The 23395-nt window shown below is 45.2% G+C and overlaps 5 protein-coding genes across 5 annotated transcripts; 1 reads left to right on the top strand and 4 right to left on the bottom strand.

Annotated features, from left to right (window-relative positions):
- Positions 1-4464: 4464 nt before the first annotated feature.
- On the bottom strand, positions 4465-5380 carry F5147DRAFT_537677 (WD40-repeat-containing domain protein; the record flags this gene model as incomplete). The annotated part of the gene is made up of 5 exons (XM_041430187.1): positions 4465-4582; positions 4631-4687; positions 4735-4771; positions 4933-5062; positions 5207-5380. Coding segments are annotated over 5 exons (516 nt in total), but the record flags the coding sequence as incomplete, so codon positions are not given.
- Positions 5381-6434: 1054 nt separating this feature from the next.
- F5147DRAFT_532799 (uncharacterized protein) lies at positions 6435-7256 on the bottom strand (the record flags this gene model as incomplete). The annotated part of the gene is made up of 2 exons (XM_041430109.1): positions 6435-6625; positions 6677-7256. Coding segments are annotated over 2 exons (771 nt in total), but the record flags the coding sequence as incomplete, so codon positions are not given.
- A 4530-nt stretch (positions 7257-11786) lies between these two features.
- F5147DRAFT_659109 (uncharacterized protein) lies at positions 11787-12193 on the bottom strand (the record flags this gene model as incomplete). Its single annotated transcript, XM_041434546.1, has 2 exons — positions 11787-11945; positions 12005-12193. 2 exons carry the CDS (start codon positions 12191-12193, stop codon positions 11787-11789), a joined length of 348 nt encoding a protein of 115 aa, XP_041285016.1.
- A 1647-nt stretch (positions 12194-13840) lies between these two features.
- Positions 13841-15160, bottom strand: F5147DRAFT_588389 (uncharacterized protein; the record flags this gene model as incomplete). Its single annotated transcript, XM_041432084.1, has 2 exons — positions 13841-14477; positions 14532-15160. The coding sequence occupies 2 exons, from the start codon at positions 15158-15160 to the stop codon at positions 13841-13843; spliced, it is 1266 nt and encodes a 421-aa protein (XP_041285017.1).
- Positions 15161-19768: 4608 nt separating this feature from the next.
- F5147DRAFT_659111 (uncharacterized protein) lies at positions 19769-21122 on the top strand (the record flags this gene model as incomplete). Its single annotated transcript, XM_041434547.1, has 5 exons — positions 19769-19935; positions 19993-20188; positions 20243-20605; positions 20674-20821; positions 21019-21122. The coding sequence occupies 5 exons, from the start codon at positions 19769-19771 to the stop codon at positions 21120-21122; spliced, it is 978 nt and encodes a 325-aa protein (XP_041285018.1).
- Positions 21123-23395: the final 2273 nt, after the last annotated feature.

Consider the following 23395-nt stretch of genomic DNA (forward strand, 5'->3'; position numbering starts at 1 on the left):
ATTGTTGAATAGATGATTGAGATATAATTTCAAAGTCTATTCACCTAGAAATGAACACATAGGAACATATTTTGTATTTTTATGTATATATGCAATATCCATTTAAGCACCAAGTCTCAACTACCGATTACCAAGTCCCGACACTTGATAGTTGATAGTCAGTATTCGAGCTCCGAGTGCCAATATTGCCTACCAATATCTCAGTCAAATGATAACCAAACCAAGACCCAAGTTCCAAACCTGACTACCGAATACCAAGTATCAGTACTCGGGACTCGGGACTATTGGCTGGAGTACCCAACTATTGATTCCCAGGTACCGAGAATTAGAACCAAGTACCGAGTACCTGACTACTGATTCTCGGGTACCAAGTATCAGAACCGAGTACCGAGTACCCGACTACTGATTCTCGGGTATCGAGTATCAGAACCAAATACCGAGTACTGATTCCCTTGTACCGAGTACCGAGTAACGAGATAACCAATTGACAAGAAAAAACTACCAATACACTCACCTTGGCTCGGCCTACAACTTTTGTTCAGGAACTTAAACATAATAATAACTTTCATTTTTCATTATCGCCGATGTTTCAGATTTCTTTAGCTTATATCTCGGTTAAATGATAACTGATGGACAAGAAAAGACTACCAATACACTCCCCTAGACTCGGACTACAACCTTCGGTAAGGAAGTCAAGCGTAATAACAACTTTCATTTTTCATTATCATTTGCCTATATTGACTACCAACCACCAACCACCAACCACCAACTACCAACTACCGAGCACTGACAAATACAATTCCCAAGTTATTTCAACCCTACACCAATGGATAATACATACAAAGACAGAATTCATGTCCATTTGAAGTACCGCGTTTCGGGTTTCGGCACTCGACACTTGGTGATTTGTGCAATGAGTAGATGGGCATGTGGCATACATGTTTTCGGGCTTCGGGTTTCAATATTCGGCCCTTGGCACTCAATGATCTGTGTAATGTAAATGAACAATGAACATGTTGCACACCAGGTTTCGAGTTTCGGGTTTCGGCACTTGAAACTCAGGTGATTTGTGCAACAAGTGAAAAATGGAAATGTTGCATACATATTTTCGGGTCTCGGGCTTCGGGTCTTGGCCCTCGGCACTCGGAACTCAATGAATTGTGTAATGTACATAAAAAATGGAACATGTTGCACACTGGGTTTCAAGTTTCACGCTTTGGCACTCGAAACTCGGTGATTTGTGCAGTGAGTGAAAAATGGACATGTTGTGTACATATTTTCGGGTCTCGGGCTTGGGTCTGGCACTGGGCACTCGGAACTCGATGATTTGTGTGATATAAATGAAAAATCAACATGTTGCACACTGGGTTTCAAGTTTCACGCTTTGGCAGAACTCGAAGCTGTTGTGATTTAGATATCACCCGAAACCCGAACACCCGAATGTCAAATTTTCAGTGCCGAACCCCGAGTGCCGGGTGCTGAGTCCTGAAACCTGGAACTCAGGATTTGACATTTGAGATGAACGAAATTTTTCAGACATGTTTGAATTAACCTACATATATCTATATACATTTCACTAACCCCCGAACCCCGAAAGATATTTTTGTTGTCTTACATACCGAGTTCCAAGTTCCGAGACCCCTGAACCCCGAAACCCGGCAGTCCACAATTTCAGGGTTTGGGGGTTGGTAAAATGTGTATGGATATATGAAAGGTTGATTTAAACATTTTTGAAAGATGTCTCATATCAAATGTCAAGTCCCGAGTTTTGTATATCCATAGACATTTTACCAACCCCTGAACCCCGAAATTGTGGACTGCCGGGTCTTGGGGGTCAGGGGTCGGCACTCGGGACTTGGGAAATTTGGGGAGATCAATAAAATTTGATCTACAATAAATTTGATTTACAAACAAATTGATTTACAAACTTTTGAAAGATCTGTGTCGTCTCACATATTGAGTCCTGAGTTCCGGGACCCCCGAACCCCAAAACCCGAGACCCGGCAGTCCACAATTTCGGGGTTCGGGGGTTGGTAAAATGTCTATGGATATACAAAAGGTTGATTCAAACATGTTTGAAAGATGTCTTACCCGGAACACAGGACTCGATTTTTGAGATGAAAGACATCTTTCAAACATGTTTGAATCAACTTTTCGTATATCCATAAACATTTTACCAACCCCCGAACCCCGAAATTGTGGACTGCCGGGTCTTGGGTCTCGGGGGTCCCAGAACTCGGGACTCGATATGTGAGATGACACAGATATCTTTCAAAAGTTTGTAAATCAATTTGTTTGTAAATCAAATTTATTGTAGATCAAATTTTATTGATCTCCCCAAATTTCCCAAGTCCTGAGTGCCGACCCCCGACCCCCGAGACCCGGCAGTCCACAATTTTGGGGTTCGGGAGTTGGTAAAATCTCAGGGTTCGGGGTTCGGCACTGTGAAAATTTGACATTTATATTTTTGCGAGTGTTGTGCTTCTGGTGTCTGTGTAGAAATAGGATATATTGCACACCAGGGTTCAGGTGTGGGGTTTTTCCACTTCAGTACTCAATTATTGGTCAATGCCACACATGGTCGATTCATGTTTTCATGCTTACGGGTTTAGATTTCGGTGGTTGATGGTAGGTATATGCACTCATAGTGTGCATGTATCCTACGTGTTTGATTTGCTGGTGGCTACATCAGCTGTATGTCTTGATGAAACGTATCTAGGCTCACCCATATATGTACCCATCTATGTACAATTCCCCCACGTCAGCCCACCCATCTATGTAATATCCCCCACGTCGGCCCACCCGTCTATGTAATACATCCTATGTTGGCCCACCCGTCTATATAATTATACCCCACCTCGGCCCACCTGTCTATGTAATAAATATTTTATCACACCCTTGGCCCACCCGTATATGTGATATTCCACCACCTCAGCCCACCTGTCTATGTAATAAATATTTTATTGCACCCTCGGCCCACCCGTATATGTAATACTCCCCACGTTGGCCCACCCGTATATGTAATATGCCCCACGTCAGCCCACCTGTTTATGTAATATTCCCCTACCCTGGCCCACCTGTATATATAATACACCCCTGTTGGCCCACCCATCTATATAACAATATTTGCCTTACATCTCTCTTCAGCCCAGCTGTCTATAATATCCTACTCTACATATTACCCAGATGGGCCCACCCATCTCCATGAATGATCATATTCCCCCGGCCCATCCATCAACATCAAGGATATATATATCATTGGCATACATGGGCCCACCCGTCTCCATCGGAAATAATATGTTACCCGGCCCATCCGTCGTCATCGAGGATATACACAACATGGGCCCATGGTCCGCTGGCCCGTCTGATACAGGATATTATGTAGGTCGGGTGGCCCGTATAATACAGAATTTGTCACTGAAGGGGCTCGCGCAGGAGAGAAGAACAACTGATGTTCAACATTAACAAGAGTTCACCTATATACGTACATGATGGTGCTGGACTTCATGAACAGCGGACAGGGCTGCTGGGTGGGCCTAAGTTTCCCAATGTCATCCTCGCCCATGGTCGTGTGGGTGCATCGTGGGCTTTGAAACAACGAAGGGCATAGCTGCGAGAACAGCATGCAGGGTACTTGGTCTGTTATGGTAAATCACATCAGAAATTCAGATCATCAGTGTCACGTTTGTGTCATGCGAGCATTTCAGAGCTAGAAACACGATTTTAGTTGTCATAAAGTGAAATCTTGAAGGAAAGCTCCAGTAGTGGGATTTTAGTGCATGTACAGGGCGAGCGGTAGGCAGGCATGCCTGAGATTTTTTGTAAACTGATTCACTGTCTGGTCACGGTCTAGGTTACTGACATCTAGAACTACAAGAGGCAGTCGTCAGGAATTACCACTGTGCTTCCCATTCCATAATCCAAGACGTCAAGCTTGACATCTGATAATGCTGGAAGAAGACTGTTATCATTGCCAGAAGAAGCACAAGCGCACATATTATGCATGGTATTGACTTGTTCAATCAGATAGAGCATCACAATCAGACGCAGCCATGCCACTCACCAATTTGTGGGCTGCCTGCAGGTTTCGTGATGTGCCAGCCTCTCTTAGCTCCTTGGTCTCAAAAAGGTGTATTGATGTCCTTGGGCCAGTTTCAGCAGTACCTGTAGCAATTCTACAAGTGTGCGTTGTAAGATCATAATGTGCCTGAAAAGGGGTGCATCAGTTGAGTCCGAAATAGTACACAACTCTGGCTCACTGCTAAGGCGTGTACAATGCAATTGCCTAGTAAAATAAAGTTTTGGGTTAGAACTGAAACAGCTTGCGTGCAACTTACCATGCAATAGAAATGGAAGCCGTGAGTCATTTTTCACATTCCATACACAGACTGTTCCACTGTCGCTGCCCGCCATCAGTCTAAGACCTTCATCGATCCAGTAAACAGATAGGATGACATTGTCTCGAATTGTGAAGTGATATGATGTCAACCATATAGTGCCAGGGATCTTGTATACATCAATACCATTATGCTGGTTGAAGATGGCGATCTGAGTTTCATCAGGAGACAGGTCAGCATGTCCTCTAGATATTTAAATGAGCTCTTTCCTCATAATTTGATAGTAAACGTACATTAGTGACCGAAGGGGAATGGCCCAGCATGTTTCACCGGATTCAGGTTCACGACAGCTGGCAACTATTTAGTGGATGTTAAGAATGTCAATTTTTTAACCCACATGATTCCCTGGTATAAGTAGGTCGCCAGCAAACAACCTGCATCATCACTGGAATGGAGCCAATGCAGCGAAGTCACAAAAGTCGGCTCCTGTGCAGTCAAACTCACAGTTCCTGGAGGGGATAAATCATTAATATGCTGAAGATGATCTTTGAAATAAATAAGTGCCAGAAAATTAACAGGACAATATAGGGCACACCTTGAGCTATATATTTCCATACTTTCAACTCTTGTTGTGCGCCAGTAGCTAGCTTCAGACCTGAACAGTCAAATGCAAGATGTTCAATGGGGCAGTTGTGAGCACGAAAACACAGTGTTTGGATCTTTGCCTATGATCAATTGTGAGTGCATTTGAATGGAGATAAATCATGAAATCTGATTACCTCGCCAATGATGAGACAAAGGAGTCTACCGTCTCCTAGTCCACACCACACCTTGTGAAGACGTACAGGTGCCCATTTGAGTGCAAGGACCCCACTGCGGCAATGTATTATGTGGAGCGCAGTCCCAGAGGCAGCATTGCAAATAATGATTGTGCCATCCATACTGCTGCTAGCTAAGAAAGCTCCATCCTCGCTAAAACCAATACAGTCAACAGAGTCCGTGTGATGGTTATGCACCCATTTTTCGAAATATTGGAGAGGCATGTCTTTACCGTGTGACCAACCTTTGAAGTCTATGTAGCTGGTGCAGATGCTAGGTGAGGAGTGAGCATGTTTGCCGAGAGCCACTTTTTACAGACTCACAGCGTGCCACACCACGGTCCAGTGGCTGCAAACGGGGTTAAGATGACACATCAGAACATGTTTGCTTTGACATAGGCTGAGTCAAATCCACCAACGTGTTCTTACTCATTTCCTGTTGCCCGGACTTTGAACCAAATTTCGGTCAGGGCTCGAAACAGTTCAAACTTACCCAACCACTACCACTAGTCCCAATGATCTTCACGAATCATCTGGGATATTAGGGAAGAAATGAGGTCAGAAGGTGCGAAATTTGTGATAGCTCTTTTGAGCCCTCCTGCAACTAGTAACTACGTTCCACTTTGCATCGTGTTTCCGGCGCAGCCTTCAACACGGAGATTCTATCATACTGAGTCCGAACTTGCAGCCCCATTATTTGCATTCGCAGTTCTGAGTTTGTCAGTAGTGCAACTACCACGACAGAGACACAGCTATCATCGCATGGACGTTGCATCATCGACAAGACCTCCCCAGAAAAGTTGTCACAACCTATTTGAGGAAGAACCGACTCCCGAGGATTCTTGAACAGCGAATTGTGCTGTTTCATGGGACAACTCAATGGCACCAGCAACCATCGACTCCTCGCCCACCCAAAACCACGCGCTGAAAGACTGGTATTTGTAGTCATGGCGCTGCAGCCATCCAAAAAAACTGACTCCCTCGTCTCTGAGCTATCCTGGCTGTGGCCTTGCTGGCTTTGCCACTTCCGAATAAGGGGAGTACATCCAAAGGAAGTCAATTGAAGATAGTTGTGCCCAGTGGCGAATGGGAAGAGGAAAGGAAAGCTTTGTGGCGAGTCAAGTGCCCAGTCAGGTAAGCATAAAAATCGGCTCCTCAGACTGACAACTCACTCTTGAGTATGACAAACTGGTCAACTGGTTGTTAAATAAAGGTGACGGTCTTTGTAAATTAGGTGAGGTGCATGCATGAAATTGGAACAATGTTTGTGCTTACATACCAGGTAGAACGAGGATGTGCTGAGAGGTAGGGCGGAAAGCCATTGGAAGCCCCATTGTCCATACTTTATTGCGACACTAATATCGTGCAGCGGTCTTTCCTGCCAAACTTGAAGAGTACACCAGTCTTCAAAGGTAGCAATCGGATACAAGGAATAAGCTGCATCAAAGGCTATGAAGTTCATGACACATGCTGCAGACACTCAGAAAATAACAATCTAATGGAGACTAGCCATGGACTCACTGGAGTGGAAATTGATGAAGGTGTCAAATGGGCTCATGGCGCATTCTATAACCTGAATCTTCTGATAGCCATTGGAGCCATGTTTCTCAAGTGATAATACGGATCTGACTCCTTTGATTTGATAGTCCTGGCGTATTCGAGTGTTGTCCCATTTATCAGAGACAATATTCCGGTAATCCTGAGGTTGTCTGGAATGTGGCTTGAATTCGTAGCCTTCCCTTTCAACAACATAGTCCATGACTTCTCTTGCATGTCCTGGATGGACATACATGTCCATGTCAGTTTCATCATAGAATGTCCTATCCAAAAACTGCAGTGCGTTTGAGCCTGCAATAAGTGTACCAGTACGTGCCTGTAGACTGCGAAAGAGGAGGGGTTCGCTGATGAAACCAAAAAGATGTCGGTTAATGTTGAAAGTGCACCTGGAATAATCTTTGGATGCAGCATATGCAGCATGACAGCTGCGCCCAAGGCGCGCAAGCTCCCGAGGTGAGGTATGAGAGAAGATGTTGTCGTAAACAGGAGCACAGCAGAACACTTCGCCTATCACACATTCATCTGCAGACTGAGGCTGATGACTGAGTGACTCGAACATGGGGATTCAAATGCCAACTGAAATCGGAACCCGAGGAAAAGGGACTCGACTGACCAACTAACTTCAACTTGAAGTGTATTTATATTGCGTCAATTGCACAAATGATATTTGATGAGCTGTGAATTGCGATTGTCTCAAACAAAGACAAAGGTGGCATTAGCTTTACTATTCCAGCTGGCATTGAAAATTGACAAAGCCAATGTGACAACGTGTCTCGGTGATTGCGCCATGGCATGTCAGTTGTTTGTATAGCTCATTCATTCATCTATAATGACCTTTGACTACAGTATCAGGGTAAAAATGATAAGGATGGTGCAATAGGACAAAGACACTCACGACTGAAAGGTCAGCTTTCTCAGCGTTATCATCTGTTACTGTTTCCTTGTTTGTGACATAGCAAAATTTGGGTGCATTACCGAGCCTCCCCAAGGATTAAATATTAAGGCACTATACTAGTCCAACAATTGCAAGAAACGGTGCCACTATTTGCAGAAGTTAAGTGGGTATGTCCAATGAGCTTAGACTGACGAGGTTTTTACTGCATAGTTATGTTTATGCGTGAAGTCAGATGACTTTCACCTCTCATATTTCTCAGTACATACATAGAATGGCGCCTTCTGAACTCTATATATTTGTCCACATTTAATGAATGCATGTGTCCCCATCACTGCCCTGAGTTGATCCAGGTATACTGGTCTAGCTCAATAATTGTGATTCACGGTCCCGGGTCCGGTGCGGCGAACATTTTCAATGGCTCACCGAACCTTATCCTTCAACACGCCGGTGTTCAAGCTTCCTATCAAAAGTCGTCCAATCCCCTTGTGCATCGTCAACATTAGAATTCTCTTTCTGGACTCGGAGTCCCATTTTCTAGCAATCAATGAACGTAGTTGAGCCAAATCTATGCTAGTGATGTTGCTTCATGGCAATATCTGCCGAATATGAGCATATCGCCATATATCTTATCATAACTCAGTCACATTTTGGATCTGAAACAGATCTGATAACATACTAGACAATATGCATGGCCATGACCTTTCGCCATTATGCCAGTTCAACACTCGGAGGTTTAAGCCAGCTTCTTCGCATCTTCTGTGTTGTAGGCATCGTCGTGAACTCTGCTGTGGAGAAGTCCACCAGAGAGCACGTGTCCGCGATTGAAAAACAAATTCAGAGACGGCACTCAGGCTGTTGAGCTTTGCCAAAAGGGACTACAACGGGATAAGACATATCATGTAAGTGTTTCATCCAGGTGCAGTTCAAAGTTTTGGGCGACTGACGGGTTATAGGCCTGTTGTCAATGCCCCAAAATGCAGTCGCATAGGGTCGCGTTTCCAATGGTAAGTAGCGTGAAAATTCTCGGCAACTGCTACCATTGTCATAGCCTTCGAAACAGCATGTCTATACTGCACCAACAACACCAAATGCACATGATTTCCGTGACACTGGTGGACCCGGCAGCCCATTTCCTCTGAGTCTGCAATGATCGCAATCCACAATATTTCCCATGCAATCTATCAAAGTCATAGAGATATGTGACAAACGCACCCATATGCCCATCAATAACTCTTAAGCTATTCTTGCTAGCCTGATGGTAAGACAAAAACCTTATCTGAGCATTCCGCACGAATGATCTGATGATAAGCTTTGGAGGGGAATGGGTTAAGTTTCACTATCATCAGGACATCATCAGGCTGAGATACACCGGACCTCACCAGCGGTCTTAAGAAGAACATCAACAACGGTTTCCAGCGTGAAGCTTGCCAAATTGAGAAGGAAGGACAAGATTATTAAAATCGTGGAAAGAAGTGGAAGCTGCGTGGCTGGTGAGAAATGAAGTGTGCAGCACAGCATACAGAAAGCTGTGGGAGGCGGAAAGAGATCAAGCAAAGTTGGAAAGAGGGAGACCCGATGGCCAGCATGGAACAAGCCAAAAATTTGGAAACTGGAAGCACCGCTGCCAAGGCCATCACTGAATGTTCTCGAGCCATCCGAGGAGGGAGACAGTAGTGATGAGGAAGACGCTGATGATAATCATCAAGTCTGATCAGTGATTGTGGGAGTGAATAGTCAGTCATTTACATTACTGAATGTAAAGACAAAGCCAATCTCTCTGCTAGTTCAAGTGGACGGTCACTGTGGAACAGTGATATGTAAAGACCGAAAACACTGATGGACCCAGATTGATTTTTGTACTTGATTTGCATTTCTGATTTGCATCTTTAATTGAGACACCAAGGCCGTGTCAGTACTTGACGCAACCTAGCCAATTACACAGATCGCTTCTTGGCTTAGTACCAACTGGCACCCCGAATAGGACCCCACAATTCAACACCTACCAGGCACCCTACGACGCCTCACCACTATGCTCACCACCTGCTAACCAATTTTCTATGCTAGATCTAACCAATATCACTCCAATCCTCATCCCAACCGTGCAGGATCATCGAAAATGTCCTAAACCTTATTAAAACCTTATAATGCAAAATTTTTAAGAGTACAACAAAACACGGTACGACCTCTATGTTAATTCTTAATGCTACTAATCATAGAATACCAGAGCCCTCAGCTCGATGGATTCCCAAGGCAGCGCTCTGGCACGGCATACATCTCCCCAGAGTGACTTTGCTCACCATCTGAACAAACTCTTCTGGGGTCATCGCCTTCAAGTACTTCCACACTGGTGGTTTGGGTTGTATTTGGCCCCAAATGTCTCACCCTCGCAGTCAGGGTATATAAGAGCGACAGCTTTGTCGAAATCCACACTCCGGAAGTCACATAATGCAAGCGGTCGATCTACAGCTGCATGCGAAATAGGGCGCCACAGGTTTATTATTTGGAAGCGTTTGTGGAGGAGGGAAGGAACTTCTGTAGGTAGGAGTCTTAATTACTGGTAGAACTCTGTGTGATAATGGCTTGACTTTGAGAGGCAGATGGATTGGCATCCCTACTATACGTGGATTGGCGTCCTTCTCATGTGGATTAGCGTCCATTCTCATGTGGATTGGCATCGTTACCATATGTGGATTGGTGTTCGTCTCATGTGAATTGGCATCCCTACTACGAAACACCGTCACAAAGCAGCCGTCAAGAGTACTGATACAAAGCAACCCGGGGGACCGGCTGGCATTTCTCTGGGCCACTGTGACCCTCTTCATGAGCTCGATGCTCTCAGGGTAGTATTCACGCTCAATCTCATCATCATTTAAGAAGCTGGTATACTTTGGCACTTCTCTCCCATACTAAAATCCGGCATTGCCAAGCTCCTCCTTCCTGCGCACGTCCTCGATTTGCACTTCATGCGGGTCCTCAATCCAGTTGTGGACAGGCTTTCCCGAGGGTGTAGATGTCAGTGTAAGGCCGAGAACCGTCAAATGGAGGGAGGAAGGGGCGGTCAACACATGTACAACTGAGGGCCAACCAGACACCATTAGGCTTCCCCTGCATATACTAATATTCGAAACGCAATAACAAATTAAATGTATTCACTTTAAAAAGCATTTACTCACATTCCTATCATTCTTCCTCTACATAAGCTGAAAGCTGTCGCTCATAATGTGCATTCCCTTGTTTTCATTATCTTGCATACTCATCTCCCAGTCAAAAACTATGTCACCTATGTTCATTGTATCGTGGTGTGGCCTGGCTCCACTCGGGCTCTTAGGGACTTTAGTATCATACATTTCGTCGAACTCTTCAAAATACCTTCTCTTGCACGCCGTGAGATATGTTACGTTGTGTTATTGCATCCGGCGTCCTTGCAGGACTTGATATATATCAGTATATATCTCCCCCGTGAATCCACACCAGACGCTGCGCAAATGGTTCGCCTGTGGCTTAGGTTTCGTCCAGCGTGTGGACCTGAGGTAAGTGTCTTGACATGTGCATGTGCATCTTACTTACTGGTTCCTAAGCATTGTATTCATATATTTTCAGCACAGAATGCCATCGGCATCCACTTCTAAGGTCAATCATACATTTTTGTTTTATTGCCTCCAGGTACTGGTCTCATGTTCACAAGTCCTGAACACAGGGCCACTACCTGTTGCTGAAGCCATAAATTACAGAGAGAGTACGTGTGTTCGTCACCTCAGGGCGGACGAGTTTCATTTGCAGTGAGAGGATTTATTTACCCAGCTGGTGTTACGTATAAAGGGCCAAAGAGAGTGACTGATGACAATTTCTTGCCCCCAAGCCATACCAGAACATGCCAACAATCCGCGGTACATCATTGAAACATTGAACGTTGAACTTTCATTTCAATCGTAAATATCTAAATGTATCATTGTAATGAGGCAGCGTCGGCGCAACTGGATAGATTTTGTGACATCTAGTGACATTTATTTACATCAAAACCCATCGACAGTCAGTACTTCACAAATCAGGATACAGTGAGCGATTGTTGTTGATAGTCATGTGCAGGGTAAGTTGAAAACAATGGGGACATAGTGAATGACCATGGTCTTTCAAACTGGAACACATCATGAGGTCAGATGGGCCACAATCATAAGATGCTCACATATATGGATACTGAAAGACCCCAGTGCAGCCCTCGCACCGGGTCATATCCTCAACAATTGTAATGGCAGCAATCTTGGATATTACGGCTTGGAGTTCTTTGCACTGATCTTTTGCTGCTGAGATCTGGTTCTGATATGTGACGCAAGCATCCATCTGTCCATAAATTTGTAAATGGTAAATTAAACGATCAACGGACTCAGAGGAACTAGTACCAGAGGACCAATCAAGCTGATATCTCTATCATTAGACACGTGTTCACTGGTGCTTGAGTTGTCCATGTCATTGGTGACGATTACCAGATCTTCTTCTTCAAAAATGGCAAGGGTGTGCATGATGATTGTGCGGTCCCCATGACCCAAGATGACATCCATAGCAGCATGAAGATGACCTGTCACAAGCATAGTGGGAGAAATGTATTCACAGCCAACATCATAACATCTTTGCTTAGTTTTATATAAAAGAATATCCTTTGTATGATGGGCAAGTGCTTTGTGTAAGTACTCTTGAAAGCTTGATGCCAGCTGCTTTGTGACAGTGTCTCTGATGAATGACCTCCTGACGTGTCAAAACCGGACAGTGCCAAAGACATCCGGAGCTTGAGAGTACCACAGAGTCATGCACCGCAAACTGAAACTGCTCTCGCACAATCTCGACAAGAAATTTGGACGAATATACGATGCAAAGGTAGTCAATGTCGTGCGTCGTTGTGCAAGGATAGTTCAAATGGGTTTGACACGATGCGGCACTATGTTGTGTTTGTTACAGGCGGTTCATATCGTGCGGGAACGGTACATATCACATTGTTTATAGCTACTACAAAAAACAATCCCTGCAATAAAAATAACATCCAAAAGCATAGCATGAAAGAAATCGGATGAGAAAGGAATTGGCCCCGAAAGCACGGGTCGTGTGCACTCAATACAACGGACCGTCGAAGACAGCCTGGGTGGTGTTCTTGATCCAAGTGAGGAACACTGAGCCTATAATTAACTGCAGAAGATACTAGGAGCACTCAAAGCAGGGGAGACAGCAGTAGTGGCAGCAGTGAGTATGATAGCTTTGATCGCAGATGCGGGAGACTCCTTACTAATGCTGATACAAGTGTTGGGTTGGGAGATGCTGACAGCGGAATCGAGAACATATGGTAGTGGTGCCAAACCATGATATATATGGCCTACGTGGCTCGTAAGGATAGGGTGGATCATGCAGAAGGTTCTGGGAGACCTCTACATATGCTGGAGGAGGTTCTGGCGGAGCACAGACTCCGAGGCTCAGAGCAGGGCAGGCTTGTGAGCATATGATAAGTTATGCAGTGTTCTTACCTTCTTGAATCCACCAGGACGAAGATGCTGAGCTCGTAGCACATCCCAGTATCACCACAGGCTGCTAAGTGTTGACTAATTAGCAGAACAGCCCAGCTAGATAATCTCGATTTTGGTCTACCACTTGTGTGATCGCCGAAGGACGGGCGCCCCCGCGCATTCCTTGCAAACAACGCACTACCTCGCTCGCGTAAAGTTGCTATTCATGCCTGCAGGTTAATACAAATGCCTTTGAGCCAATGCAAACAGCAACGTCTCCATGCTGCAGGTTGCACAAGTGAGTAATTGGTATCTGCTCTGGTTCCACATCTTTTCACGACTGGGGTGTTTGTCAGAAAACGGTTCGCATTCACACAACTTCACGCAGACGCCACCACGGTAGGTTATGGGGGGAATCAGTCAGACACTCATGACTGCAAGTAGAAACTCTTACATGTTTGTATAGTATATAAATCTGCACCCACCAACAAACATGACAGACGATACAATGAATGATTTCTGGAGCCACTCCGCAGGACGGATGTGCATGGAAGAATGAATCAATTGGTGGCGAGAGACTCATCGTCAATGGCAATCTATTCAAATGTTCATTACATAATTTTTGAATGGTTTCGGGAGCCGCTCCGCAGGACAGATGTATGTGGTTGCATGGAGGAATGAATTGATTGGTGGTGAGAGACTCATCATCAAATCTATTCAAATGTTGATTGCATAATATTGTGCGTCCTAGGAGCTATAATTGGCTGCAAACCCCAATGCTTTCCTCATTACATCTTCCTCCTTCTCCTTTGCCCTCACATGGCCTTCCTGCAGCCACTGGAGTCCACTCTGAATGCTTTCAATCTGCACTTGGATTGGAATCCACTCATCAACCAGTTCTGGGGCTGCTGCCCTCTCCCGTAAATCTTCCATATCCTCACTCATCAAATATAGAATCTGGAGCACAGCCATGATGTGGACCTGCGCTTGCTTCCGATAGTCATTGACATCCATAAGCAAATTTGCGTGGTGCTCGTAACCCCTGAGCGTGCGTTGGTTTCCACCCAACTTGGTCCACAGCGCCTCGAGGAGGAGAGACTTCTCAGCCATAATGAATGCATCCTCTTGTATCACAGCTTCCCATATGGCAGACAGATCTTTTTCGAGCATATTCAAGTTGTGCAGACATATCTCAGCTTCCAGAATTAGCCGCTGTATGGCTCTCGAGAAGGCTTCCATGGCACTGGAAAATGCATCCATTATAACATCTTGCATGGTGGGTGCAGTGCGGAATGGAGCCAAAGCTGTGATCGAATATGGTGATGCCGCATTCTTGTCTGCATCCTCTATGGTGCACATTGCATAACAATTTACTGCCATGATGCTGTTGAAGATGAGTATGAATGCCTCTATAACGGAATTAGTATAAACAACTCACTTATCAACTGCGCTGGCAACTTTTGAACTGAGTTTGGTGAGACTCCTTGTGGTCATCTTGGCATCTCTGACAAATGTTACCAGGAGATCAGCCAGCACATCATTAGACTTGAGGAGGTTGCTGTTGCAGACCAGTGTTGCAAGATCAGCTGTTGCAAATTCTGCCTTCCGTATTTCAAGGGAAAGTCCAGATCCTCCAACCGATCCATCCAAAATTTGCTCGAACATCAAGCTTTGGTATTGCATAAGGTGGGGGAAGTCTGCTTTCTGTGGACTGCACGCTAATACCAACTGGGTGCACAACACCGACCTTGATACCAAAGGAAGGAAGCACATTGGCGAAAACACAGTGTGTAGCGTACTAGAAATGCGCATCATGGCAAATGCCAGCATCCAGAGAAAGAGTAGTACAGATAATGGTATGCGCAAGAGTCTCATTGCACGAATGATGACATCAAAAAAATAGAAGCTCGAAGCTGACAGCGCTTCCTTCACCTGATGCTGGTCTACATTCTTCTGTCCCTTGGGACGTAGGGGTACAGCATTGCGACTACGGCAAGAAGGTGTTCGAAGAGAAGGTTGTGAGGCATTTATAAAGACGGTAGTAGATGAGGGTTTCTGCCATTTCATCTACACGATATCAATGCTCGAGGGTGTGAGTACTCACCTCAGCATTTCCTTCACCATCAAACTCTATCATCATAGCTAGTGTTACTAGCGCATTGTTGGCAGGGAATGTGATTGCTGACAATAATAATGTGGGTCAGTCGGACTCAGTCCGGTTAAATACCAAATTGTTGCCTTGAATTTCCTTTGTCTTTTTCTGATTTTAAGCAAACAAAGACATAGCTGGAGCCAGACCAAAAGCTCTAAGGAAGCGTTGTGACCAATTGTGGAGTAAGGAGTGGGAGAGGAGATGATAACGACAATTATTTTTTGCTTTGTATCTGCCGTTGCATTGTGCCGCACCAGCGTTGATGTAATGGCTAGTCCATTAAACTTTTCCACGCCGCATACATTTCAAATCCGAAACTTCAAAGTCACTTGTTTCATCATCCTACCCAATACTCAGAAACCTTGGGCCTTGGCGTGATGCTCTGCTTGTGATCTTTGGAGTACGCTCTTTTCAGCGGGCGTTTAAGAACAGTGGTCGCAGCAGACATAAGCTGCCCTTTGGTTTCTAAGTGCTGAGATCTCTAATTACCATTCAATAGGTGCTAGTGCGCTTACAAAAGCCCAACGACTACCAGGCAGAAAAGTTACTACAAGTTTCTCGGCATCTCTAGGGACGCAGATTTGCCTTGTAAGACTTGCGTTCTCTTATTTTTCTTGCCGATGACTTTCGCAGCCACAGAGCAACCATGACAGTGCATCATGATAAGGGAGGGCAAGAAACGAGAATGGCAAAACTCCCGAATAATCCAAGCAAGAGCATATATAATCAGCATATTTGCGCACGTTGCTCATCTCCTCGTAAGAACTATGCAACACTTCGACAATGGGCCGCCCTCAGCAGCTCCTGCGTCCAGTATTTAGTGTACACACACAAAAACTCAGTGGGTTGAATAGATTGACCGAGTGCACCAGACAAAACTCGAGAGAAAGTCGTCCCCTGCGGAGCAGTACCGTCCCTTCATCTCGCCATATCGTCGAAGGTGAGCTGTGGGTGTGAATGCCATAGAAAGTGTGGGATGTTATGACGGACAAGTGGCACAGATCGCTGTATCCAAATCAATGGGACATGGCGGAGAGAGGGGGTTTTCCATTCAACACCAGCTTCGACGGCGCCCATTGATATTCCAGTTCCTGCAGCTAAGCTTCTTCTCCCTCTACTCCCACATTCATCGCCCCTCCTCGTGAATTCTCACATTTTCATTCTCACTTGCAGTTCTCTCGTCTCCTTGGCCACTCGCACCTCTTGAAAATTTGCTCCCATTCCTGCAACTCAGAGACCATCACCTTAAGCTTATGTCAATTTAGTCTCACTTTTGACATTGGAATAAATGATACGTACTGTCCGAGTGGACTTTCAGCGAGCGGGTTCGATAGGCTGTCTTAATCTCGGCTCTGCCGCAGCTGCGTAATGTACCTTCTTGACAGATTAGTCTGAATATCGAAGTCGACCAGCCTTTTGATCGGAACAATGATGGTGTTTTTTTGGCAAGTGCTTCGGTCGAAGTTCAAGGGCTCGACAGTCTCCCACCTTTGAACCCACAACTGCAAGTTCCAGCGCATGGGATCTCCTACACCCTCCAACAAGTCAGGTATGGATAATTTCTGGGATGTTCCATATGTGATCTAACCAGTAACGGCCACAGGATCTTCCACCACTCACCGTTATCACTCTCGCACCAAATCTTGGCAGTACATTTTGGAAGGGAAGACACAAGGGCTTCTTCCACTTGCTCCTTGGACCGGTGGGCAAGATTCCCCATGACTGTCATATGGATCTTGCAAACCATTTTGGGGGGAATCTCACCTGAAACTGTTGAATCGACCCCGTGAGTTTGGGCCACACATGAAGGTGCTTGCCTGATTGAACCAGAGGAATCAAAGCCACTGCCTTCATGCTATGGAGCCTGGCAGGGTTGGGTATCCTGGGCCGCAATTGTCTGTCCAGGCATTCTTCTTTGGAAGGAGGCCAAACGTGCAGATGGTAAATGCCAGGGACTGTCAAACCATTTGGAAGTCTACATGGCGATCAGGAGCCAGTGCAATGGTGCATGACTTTGAGGCAAGCCTTGTGGCTTGAAGAATGAATATATATCAGGTGAACAATGTGATGGAGAATATCTACCTCTATTTATTGGACTACATATGTGTGATTCTGCCTTTGAGCCAAATATAGACTGCTGTCACACGTCATATAATAATTACGATTTGGGTCAATACGTGGTCCCGAAGACATACACCAGTCAGCATGGCTAACGTCGCATCTTGTTTGTATCTATTCCTTTGGCACTACTATACATTATACTCATGCCCAACAGCAACAGCATCCCCTAGCAGCTTCATGTTTAGCATACCCCACTCCGAGTCCACGGGCCACAGTATCTCCCTCAGCGAGTTTCATACTCTAATCGCAATAGATGCAAGTATGTGTTGCAATGTTGAATTTAATCAATGATGTTGACACTGTTACGCTGACTGTCGGTTGGCATGTGCGAACTTGGATAGGTCTTCTCAGTGTCGGCTCGAGTGAGCCCACCAACATTGAGGGTGTTCGGTGACTTGACAGAACGTCAAGGGTTCCTCCGGTTACCTCGGTAAGACGGCGCTCGTCAAGATACAGGGCTAGCGGATACGGCTAAGGCACGGGGAGCGACTTAGAAGTGCAGGGTTTCAGGGAAAACCAAGTGGATTAGACAAGGCTAACTCTAGGGATGACCAAGTAGATTAAAGTAAAGATCTCAGTACAATAATCTGTCTACTTATATGTGCTATATGTAAGTGTTCAAGCTCAGTCTGTATCTATAGTATATCTGTGGATCTATGATAAGAGACCATGAGGACAGATAAGATACATGAGGTTTAACCTCTGATCAAGCATGCAGTGCCAAGTGCGACTGCGCATAAGTACATGAGGCGCCAAGAGCGCTCCGGATCTTCATGAAGCGGCATGAGGTATACATGCACTGATCTAGGGTGACCATGAGGCGTACAGCCTCCATGGATCAGGTACAAGGCCGTCTAGGCCAGGGGCGGTGTCACAGCGGTCCAGACCACTGTCTTTCTAAGTGCCGGCGGTGTGCCGCCACGTTGGGAGTCTAGCAGAGCAGGGGCTGGTGTAGGCGTTACAGATGCCTGTAACAGACACTGCAAAGGTATCTACCGGGATCACAAGGAGACTGTCAGGCGCACCGAGGCCATAGTTGGAGCCTTGGCATCGGATGTCTCCGACATTACAGAAAAAGTGTTAGCACATGGTGCCACATTAGATGCCACCTACCAGTTGGCCCAGGACAGCATGACGAGTAGCGAACATATTCATACTATCGTGTACGATACTCGTACTCTCATACATGACATGAGTGGTGCGGTGAATCGCATTGATGGGGATGTTTCCCTCATGAAGCTAGAATTTGAGGAAATGAAGATCACGTTGAAGGAAATTCGAGATGCTATGACCATAGTACTAGCTAAACTACACTGAATCTCATTGTTGTCCATGTATCGTGTACTTACCAATTGCTACATTATCAATACCCAAGTAGGGTCACAAACTACTCGAGGTGCAGGAAAATGCTCATCATTGCCTGAATGAGGTGGTGGATGTAGACATCGAGGCATGAATGCACAAGAAACCCTTGCTGAAGGGCGGACTATTCATGCCACAGACAGTCGAAAATCTTATATCCTCACACAAATGCTTGAGCGTGACACTCAGAGAGTAATGATGCAGCCACTGATCATGCACATGCTCCAGAAAGTGGAACAATGTTTATCACAAAATGAGATCCTTCGACAAATCATCAACTTCCTACATGGATGTCCGTGACGAACATAGAATATCAAGTCATATATCAGTATATGCGTAGAGTACAAGCTGTGTAGCCCGCTATATATATGCAGTCGTCATTGGAGACACAAAAATCATTTCAAGTGTGCCATTTGTTGGACCCAAACCAAATTTTGGCAACAACTTTCTTTCGTAGGTGCCTGAAGAGCCAAATCGATGAGTGGTGATTGCCCAAGGAAGGACCGGTGTGTGGATCAACTCGGGAGAAAGCTGTGGTAGGTTGGGTGTTCTATGAGGCGAATCTCCGGTGGATTTAGGCTTGATTTTGAACTATGTGCGTCCTTGATCAAAAATGCACACAAACAATGACCATAAGCAACCAAGTCTCCAAACCGCAAGATAGGACAGACCTGCAGTAGACAAAGTCATCGTACCAGATGGGAACCTTTTAACTTGCTCGGCTGTTACTGCATTCAAAGTATCCCCGCCCATTACCATCTCGCAGTGGTGTCAGATAATATCTTGGTCACGTCATAAGAACCAGTGATGATGAGGACCTAGGTGCAGATTTGAAGTCACTACTAGAATGTCTGAATCGGACTCATCAAACGCTGAAGGCGGATTAGGTTAGCAAGCCTATCCGTGGGAATCTGCAGTTGGGGACTTGATGCGCCTGCCCACTATACTGATAATGCATCCGAGATTCTACTGACTCGGTATACAAAGAAACAGATTGAGTGTCCCATCATTCTTTCAAGTCGCCCACAACATTACTAACTATGCCTATGCAGAATATAATTCTTGCAGAATTTTGCTCTGAAATTCCCATTGCGAATGGACAAACAACGGTGTTGCAATTGATGGATGTTTCATCTGGGCCACATTCCATCTTCGAGACAACTTTCCGACAGCAGTTTTCACTTCCAATAGACACTACCTGTGACCAGTATGTACCATATTTCCTCACGATCTCATAGTACAGCATTCCTTATGGGGACTGCAGCATTCATACTCATAATAGCGGTGAAGTCACCCCAAGCATTGCCAGTGATGCGGTTCTAACCCCCAAAGTCCATCAATGTACCCCACCCACTACAAAAAGCAGTACTGTAATGACTCCTAGTGATGATTTGTCTCATGGCGAGGATCGTATGATGTACATGACATCCTGTGCCAATTTAGCAGAAGACACTAGCCACGTAAGTTAGTCATCTTTGGGCCTTCTGGTGAACAGTCCTCATGATGTCTGACAGGTCGATGACGTCTTTTCGAATAATGCACTCCTCTCAACAGAATATGCTGTGGAGCCTTCCGTATATCTGAAGCACTTTGTGGGCAGAACATCGACATTAACATACGGATGGTTCGAGACCACTGGTCCACAGCCTATTGATACCCCTCCTAACTTTTCATCTTTTGACAATATACAACTTGGTGACCTGTTTCTCCACCACACAGATCAGAAAGTGGTTTGCTGGATCCGCAAGTATTCCCCCAGTGGTGGCGTGTGGAGAATGATCTTGCCGGGAGATAATGGGTCGCACAATGAGGACTTCTCTCGCCGAATTTTGGTGTTGCATTCAGATGGGAATCCCACATGGGTCCTCCCCAAAACTGTACAGAGGTACAAGCGATTGACACGAACTAAATTGGTGGACAAAACTGCTTAGATGGTTGTGTAAAGCACATCATGGAAGTCTTATGCATAGGAACTACATTCATGACGATCTCGCTCGCATTATTTCACAAAAATATCACTTGTGTCACCGTTCTGATTGACGGAGAAGAAGTTAGTGTACAAGTACTCGAATCGAAGGAGAGTAGTTGTTTGGGTGTGTCCGGAATAGTAAATCACCAAGTTCTGCGCGACTACAATCCGCTCATCTGTTCAGGACAATGAAAAAACAAACCTCGATAAGACGCAGTAGTAGACATAGTGAATTGATTCGGAATTTCGGAGACTGTGAGATCCGGCTGCTCCAGCTTCGACTGGTTCAAGAGATGGTGACATGATCTCACAATCTATTAGGTTGGGCTGGGCTGAGCATTAGCTCGGGATGGGACACAAGCAGGCGGAGCCGCTGGGAGGGCGGGACACTGCTTATGAATTCGATCATGTCATATGACTCGTGAGTAGCACTGGAAATGGTAAAATTTGATTGACGGATCAGACTAAGTATAAGACGCATGACTAAATAAATCACTAGGAGTAAACTACGGTGCGACAAATTGAAAGGGAGTGGCGGGCAGGTATAAAGAAAACTGTTCGAGCGAGTGAGGAGTGTAATGAACGACGAACTCGATGTCATGGCAGGGAGGGAAAAAGAGGAAGCAAACAGTGCAGGTTACCGCTCAGCTGGATGCATGGCGCCGGGAGATTCCGGCAGGTTGCATTACCCGGCTGATTGTCGGCAATCGGAAATATTTTCCATGCAATACGGCCTAATACAGCACGGCTAAATCTGGGACGTCAGTATATGCACGCACTAACACTCGTTCATCCATTTATTCACTGGTTCAATCGACTGTCATTGCTCAAGTTGAAGCACTGCTTGAAAACAACTGAATTGAGGATGCTGCTGACCTCTCGAACAACTTTTTGTATGGTAAGGCATTAGATGCTAATGAGGTGCCATGGCTATCCTCAATTTCAGTGCGAGTCATGGGATATGATGCATGAGCGACCGGTCCAACAAAGCTGGACAAAGGTTATAAATTACTGATTTTAGCATTTAATGCGACACCCTACTGTTAATGTGTCTCATAGTGTATCATCATCATGAGTCATGAAGGCCACCACTTTGATGGCAATGGTATGCTCCAGTCTATGTTGGTCACCAGCATTGAAACTAATTCAAGGCCAAACAACTACTAGTCAAAACACGAAAACAATCTTTATCTGACATAACTGATGTCCATTTATCCATGGAAAAGACTCAGGTTGCGAATAATGAGAAATTTGATAGCATCCAGACTGATGTGTCGAAAATCAAGGGATCTCTCAAGCAAACCCATAAAATTGCAGTAGGCTATCGTGGAGCGTTATAGCCATTTTCTAACTTTTGTTGTGCAGGAAGGTACCTCCTCCCGCCTTATGGATTTGGAAGATGTGGTGGCATCTAATCAAGCAAAACTGGAAGATATGCTTGATAATGTGCATTGTCAGCTTCATGACATTGAAAATGTGATGGGTAAGTATTGTATTATACTAACAATATCGTGTCTGCTTGCTGAGGGCGGCACCAGTGGCATCCAATACCAAATTGGAGCCCATCGAGCGTATTAGCACCATCAAATTGTCTGTTCTGGCTCTCCATAATGTAATAGCAAAATCTGTGGAACACCACAAGGCCATTCTTTAATCCGGCAAAGTACTTTATCAGAAACTCTCGGAAGAAGTAGCCAATACAAGGGCAGAAATCAGTCAGATTGTTGATGATATTTTCCAGAATATCTCTACATTCCATCAGTCCACTACCAATGACTTGGCCACTCTTCAAGACTCCGTCAATAGGTGGCCCGATTCATATCTGCAGCCTACTACTCATGATACCATGACTAGTACCACTCTTTTGTCAGAACTTCAATTGGTGGGGTCTGAGAACTCCGCATGTCATGCGGATAACATCACCGGTCACTGGCATGCGGCTGACGATGAGACAGCTGTCAGTAAAGTAGACACTGACATATCGTCCCAAACCTCTTCCTTTACCACCGAACCTGTTATGACAGCAGTCATTTCACTCAGAGCATGCATGTATATGTACATATCTTTGACTCAATGTCACAGGTTGCATGCCGCATGGACACAAGTCTTCATTTGGTTTACACAATGCTAGGAGTCATTATCTTAGCCATGATCTTTTGCAATTCTGTGCATCTTGGCTTCATGAAAGGTCAAATGCAGATTGAAGAGTCCTTGACTCTCATACCTCCCAGCAGGATGGAAGAACGACTTATGTGGCAATTTTGTAAGGATGCATGGGGTACGGACAATGTGTAAATTTAGTTCACCAATTTTTTTTGATGTTTGTTGCAATCCGCGTAAACAGATTGCACAGATTGATATACACGTGTCATAATTCCTTTTCAGTAGTGATTGCGCTGGGTGATTGCCAGGCGATGCGGCTGGATCCTTTGTTCAAGCATTGTTGAATGATTCATCCAGACTCATGAGGATTACAATCCGCATGACACGTGAATTGAGGATTGACATCTGCGTTGTCACACCATCGGTGAAAGTAACGACCCCAAATCTTTGAAATACTCATACTGCAGTTTGATATGCAACACACTGTATGATAACATTGATCTGGAAGTTCCGGAAGTAGGTCAACTCCTTAAAGCTTAATTGATCAGAATCATTCAAATCACTCTCTCACACTAGTAGTCCATGCAGACTATCC

Source organism: Suillus discolor (genome assembly GCF_016758755.1).
Source record: "Suillus discolor strain FC423 chromosome Unknown F5147scaffold_140, whole genome shotgun sequence".
NCBI classification, from domain to species: Eukaryota; Fungi; Basidiomycota; class Agaricomycetes; order Boletales; family Suillaceae; genus Suillus; species Suillus discolor.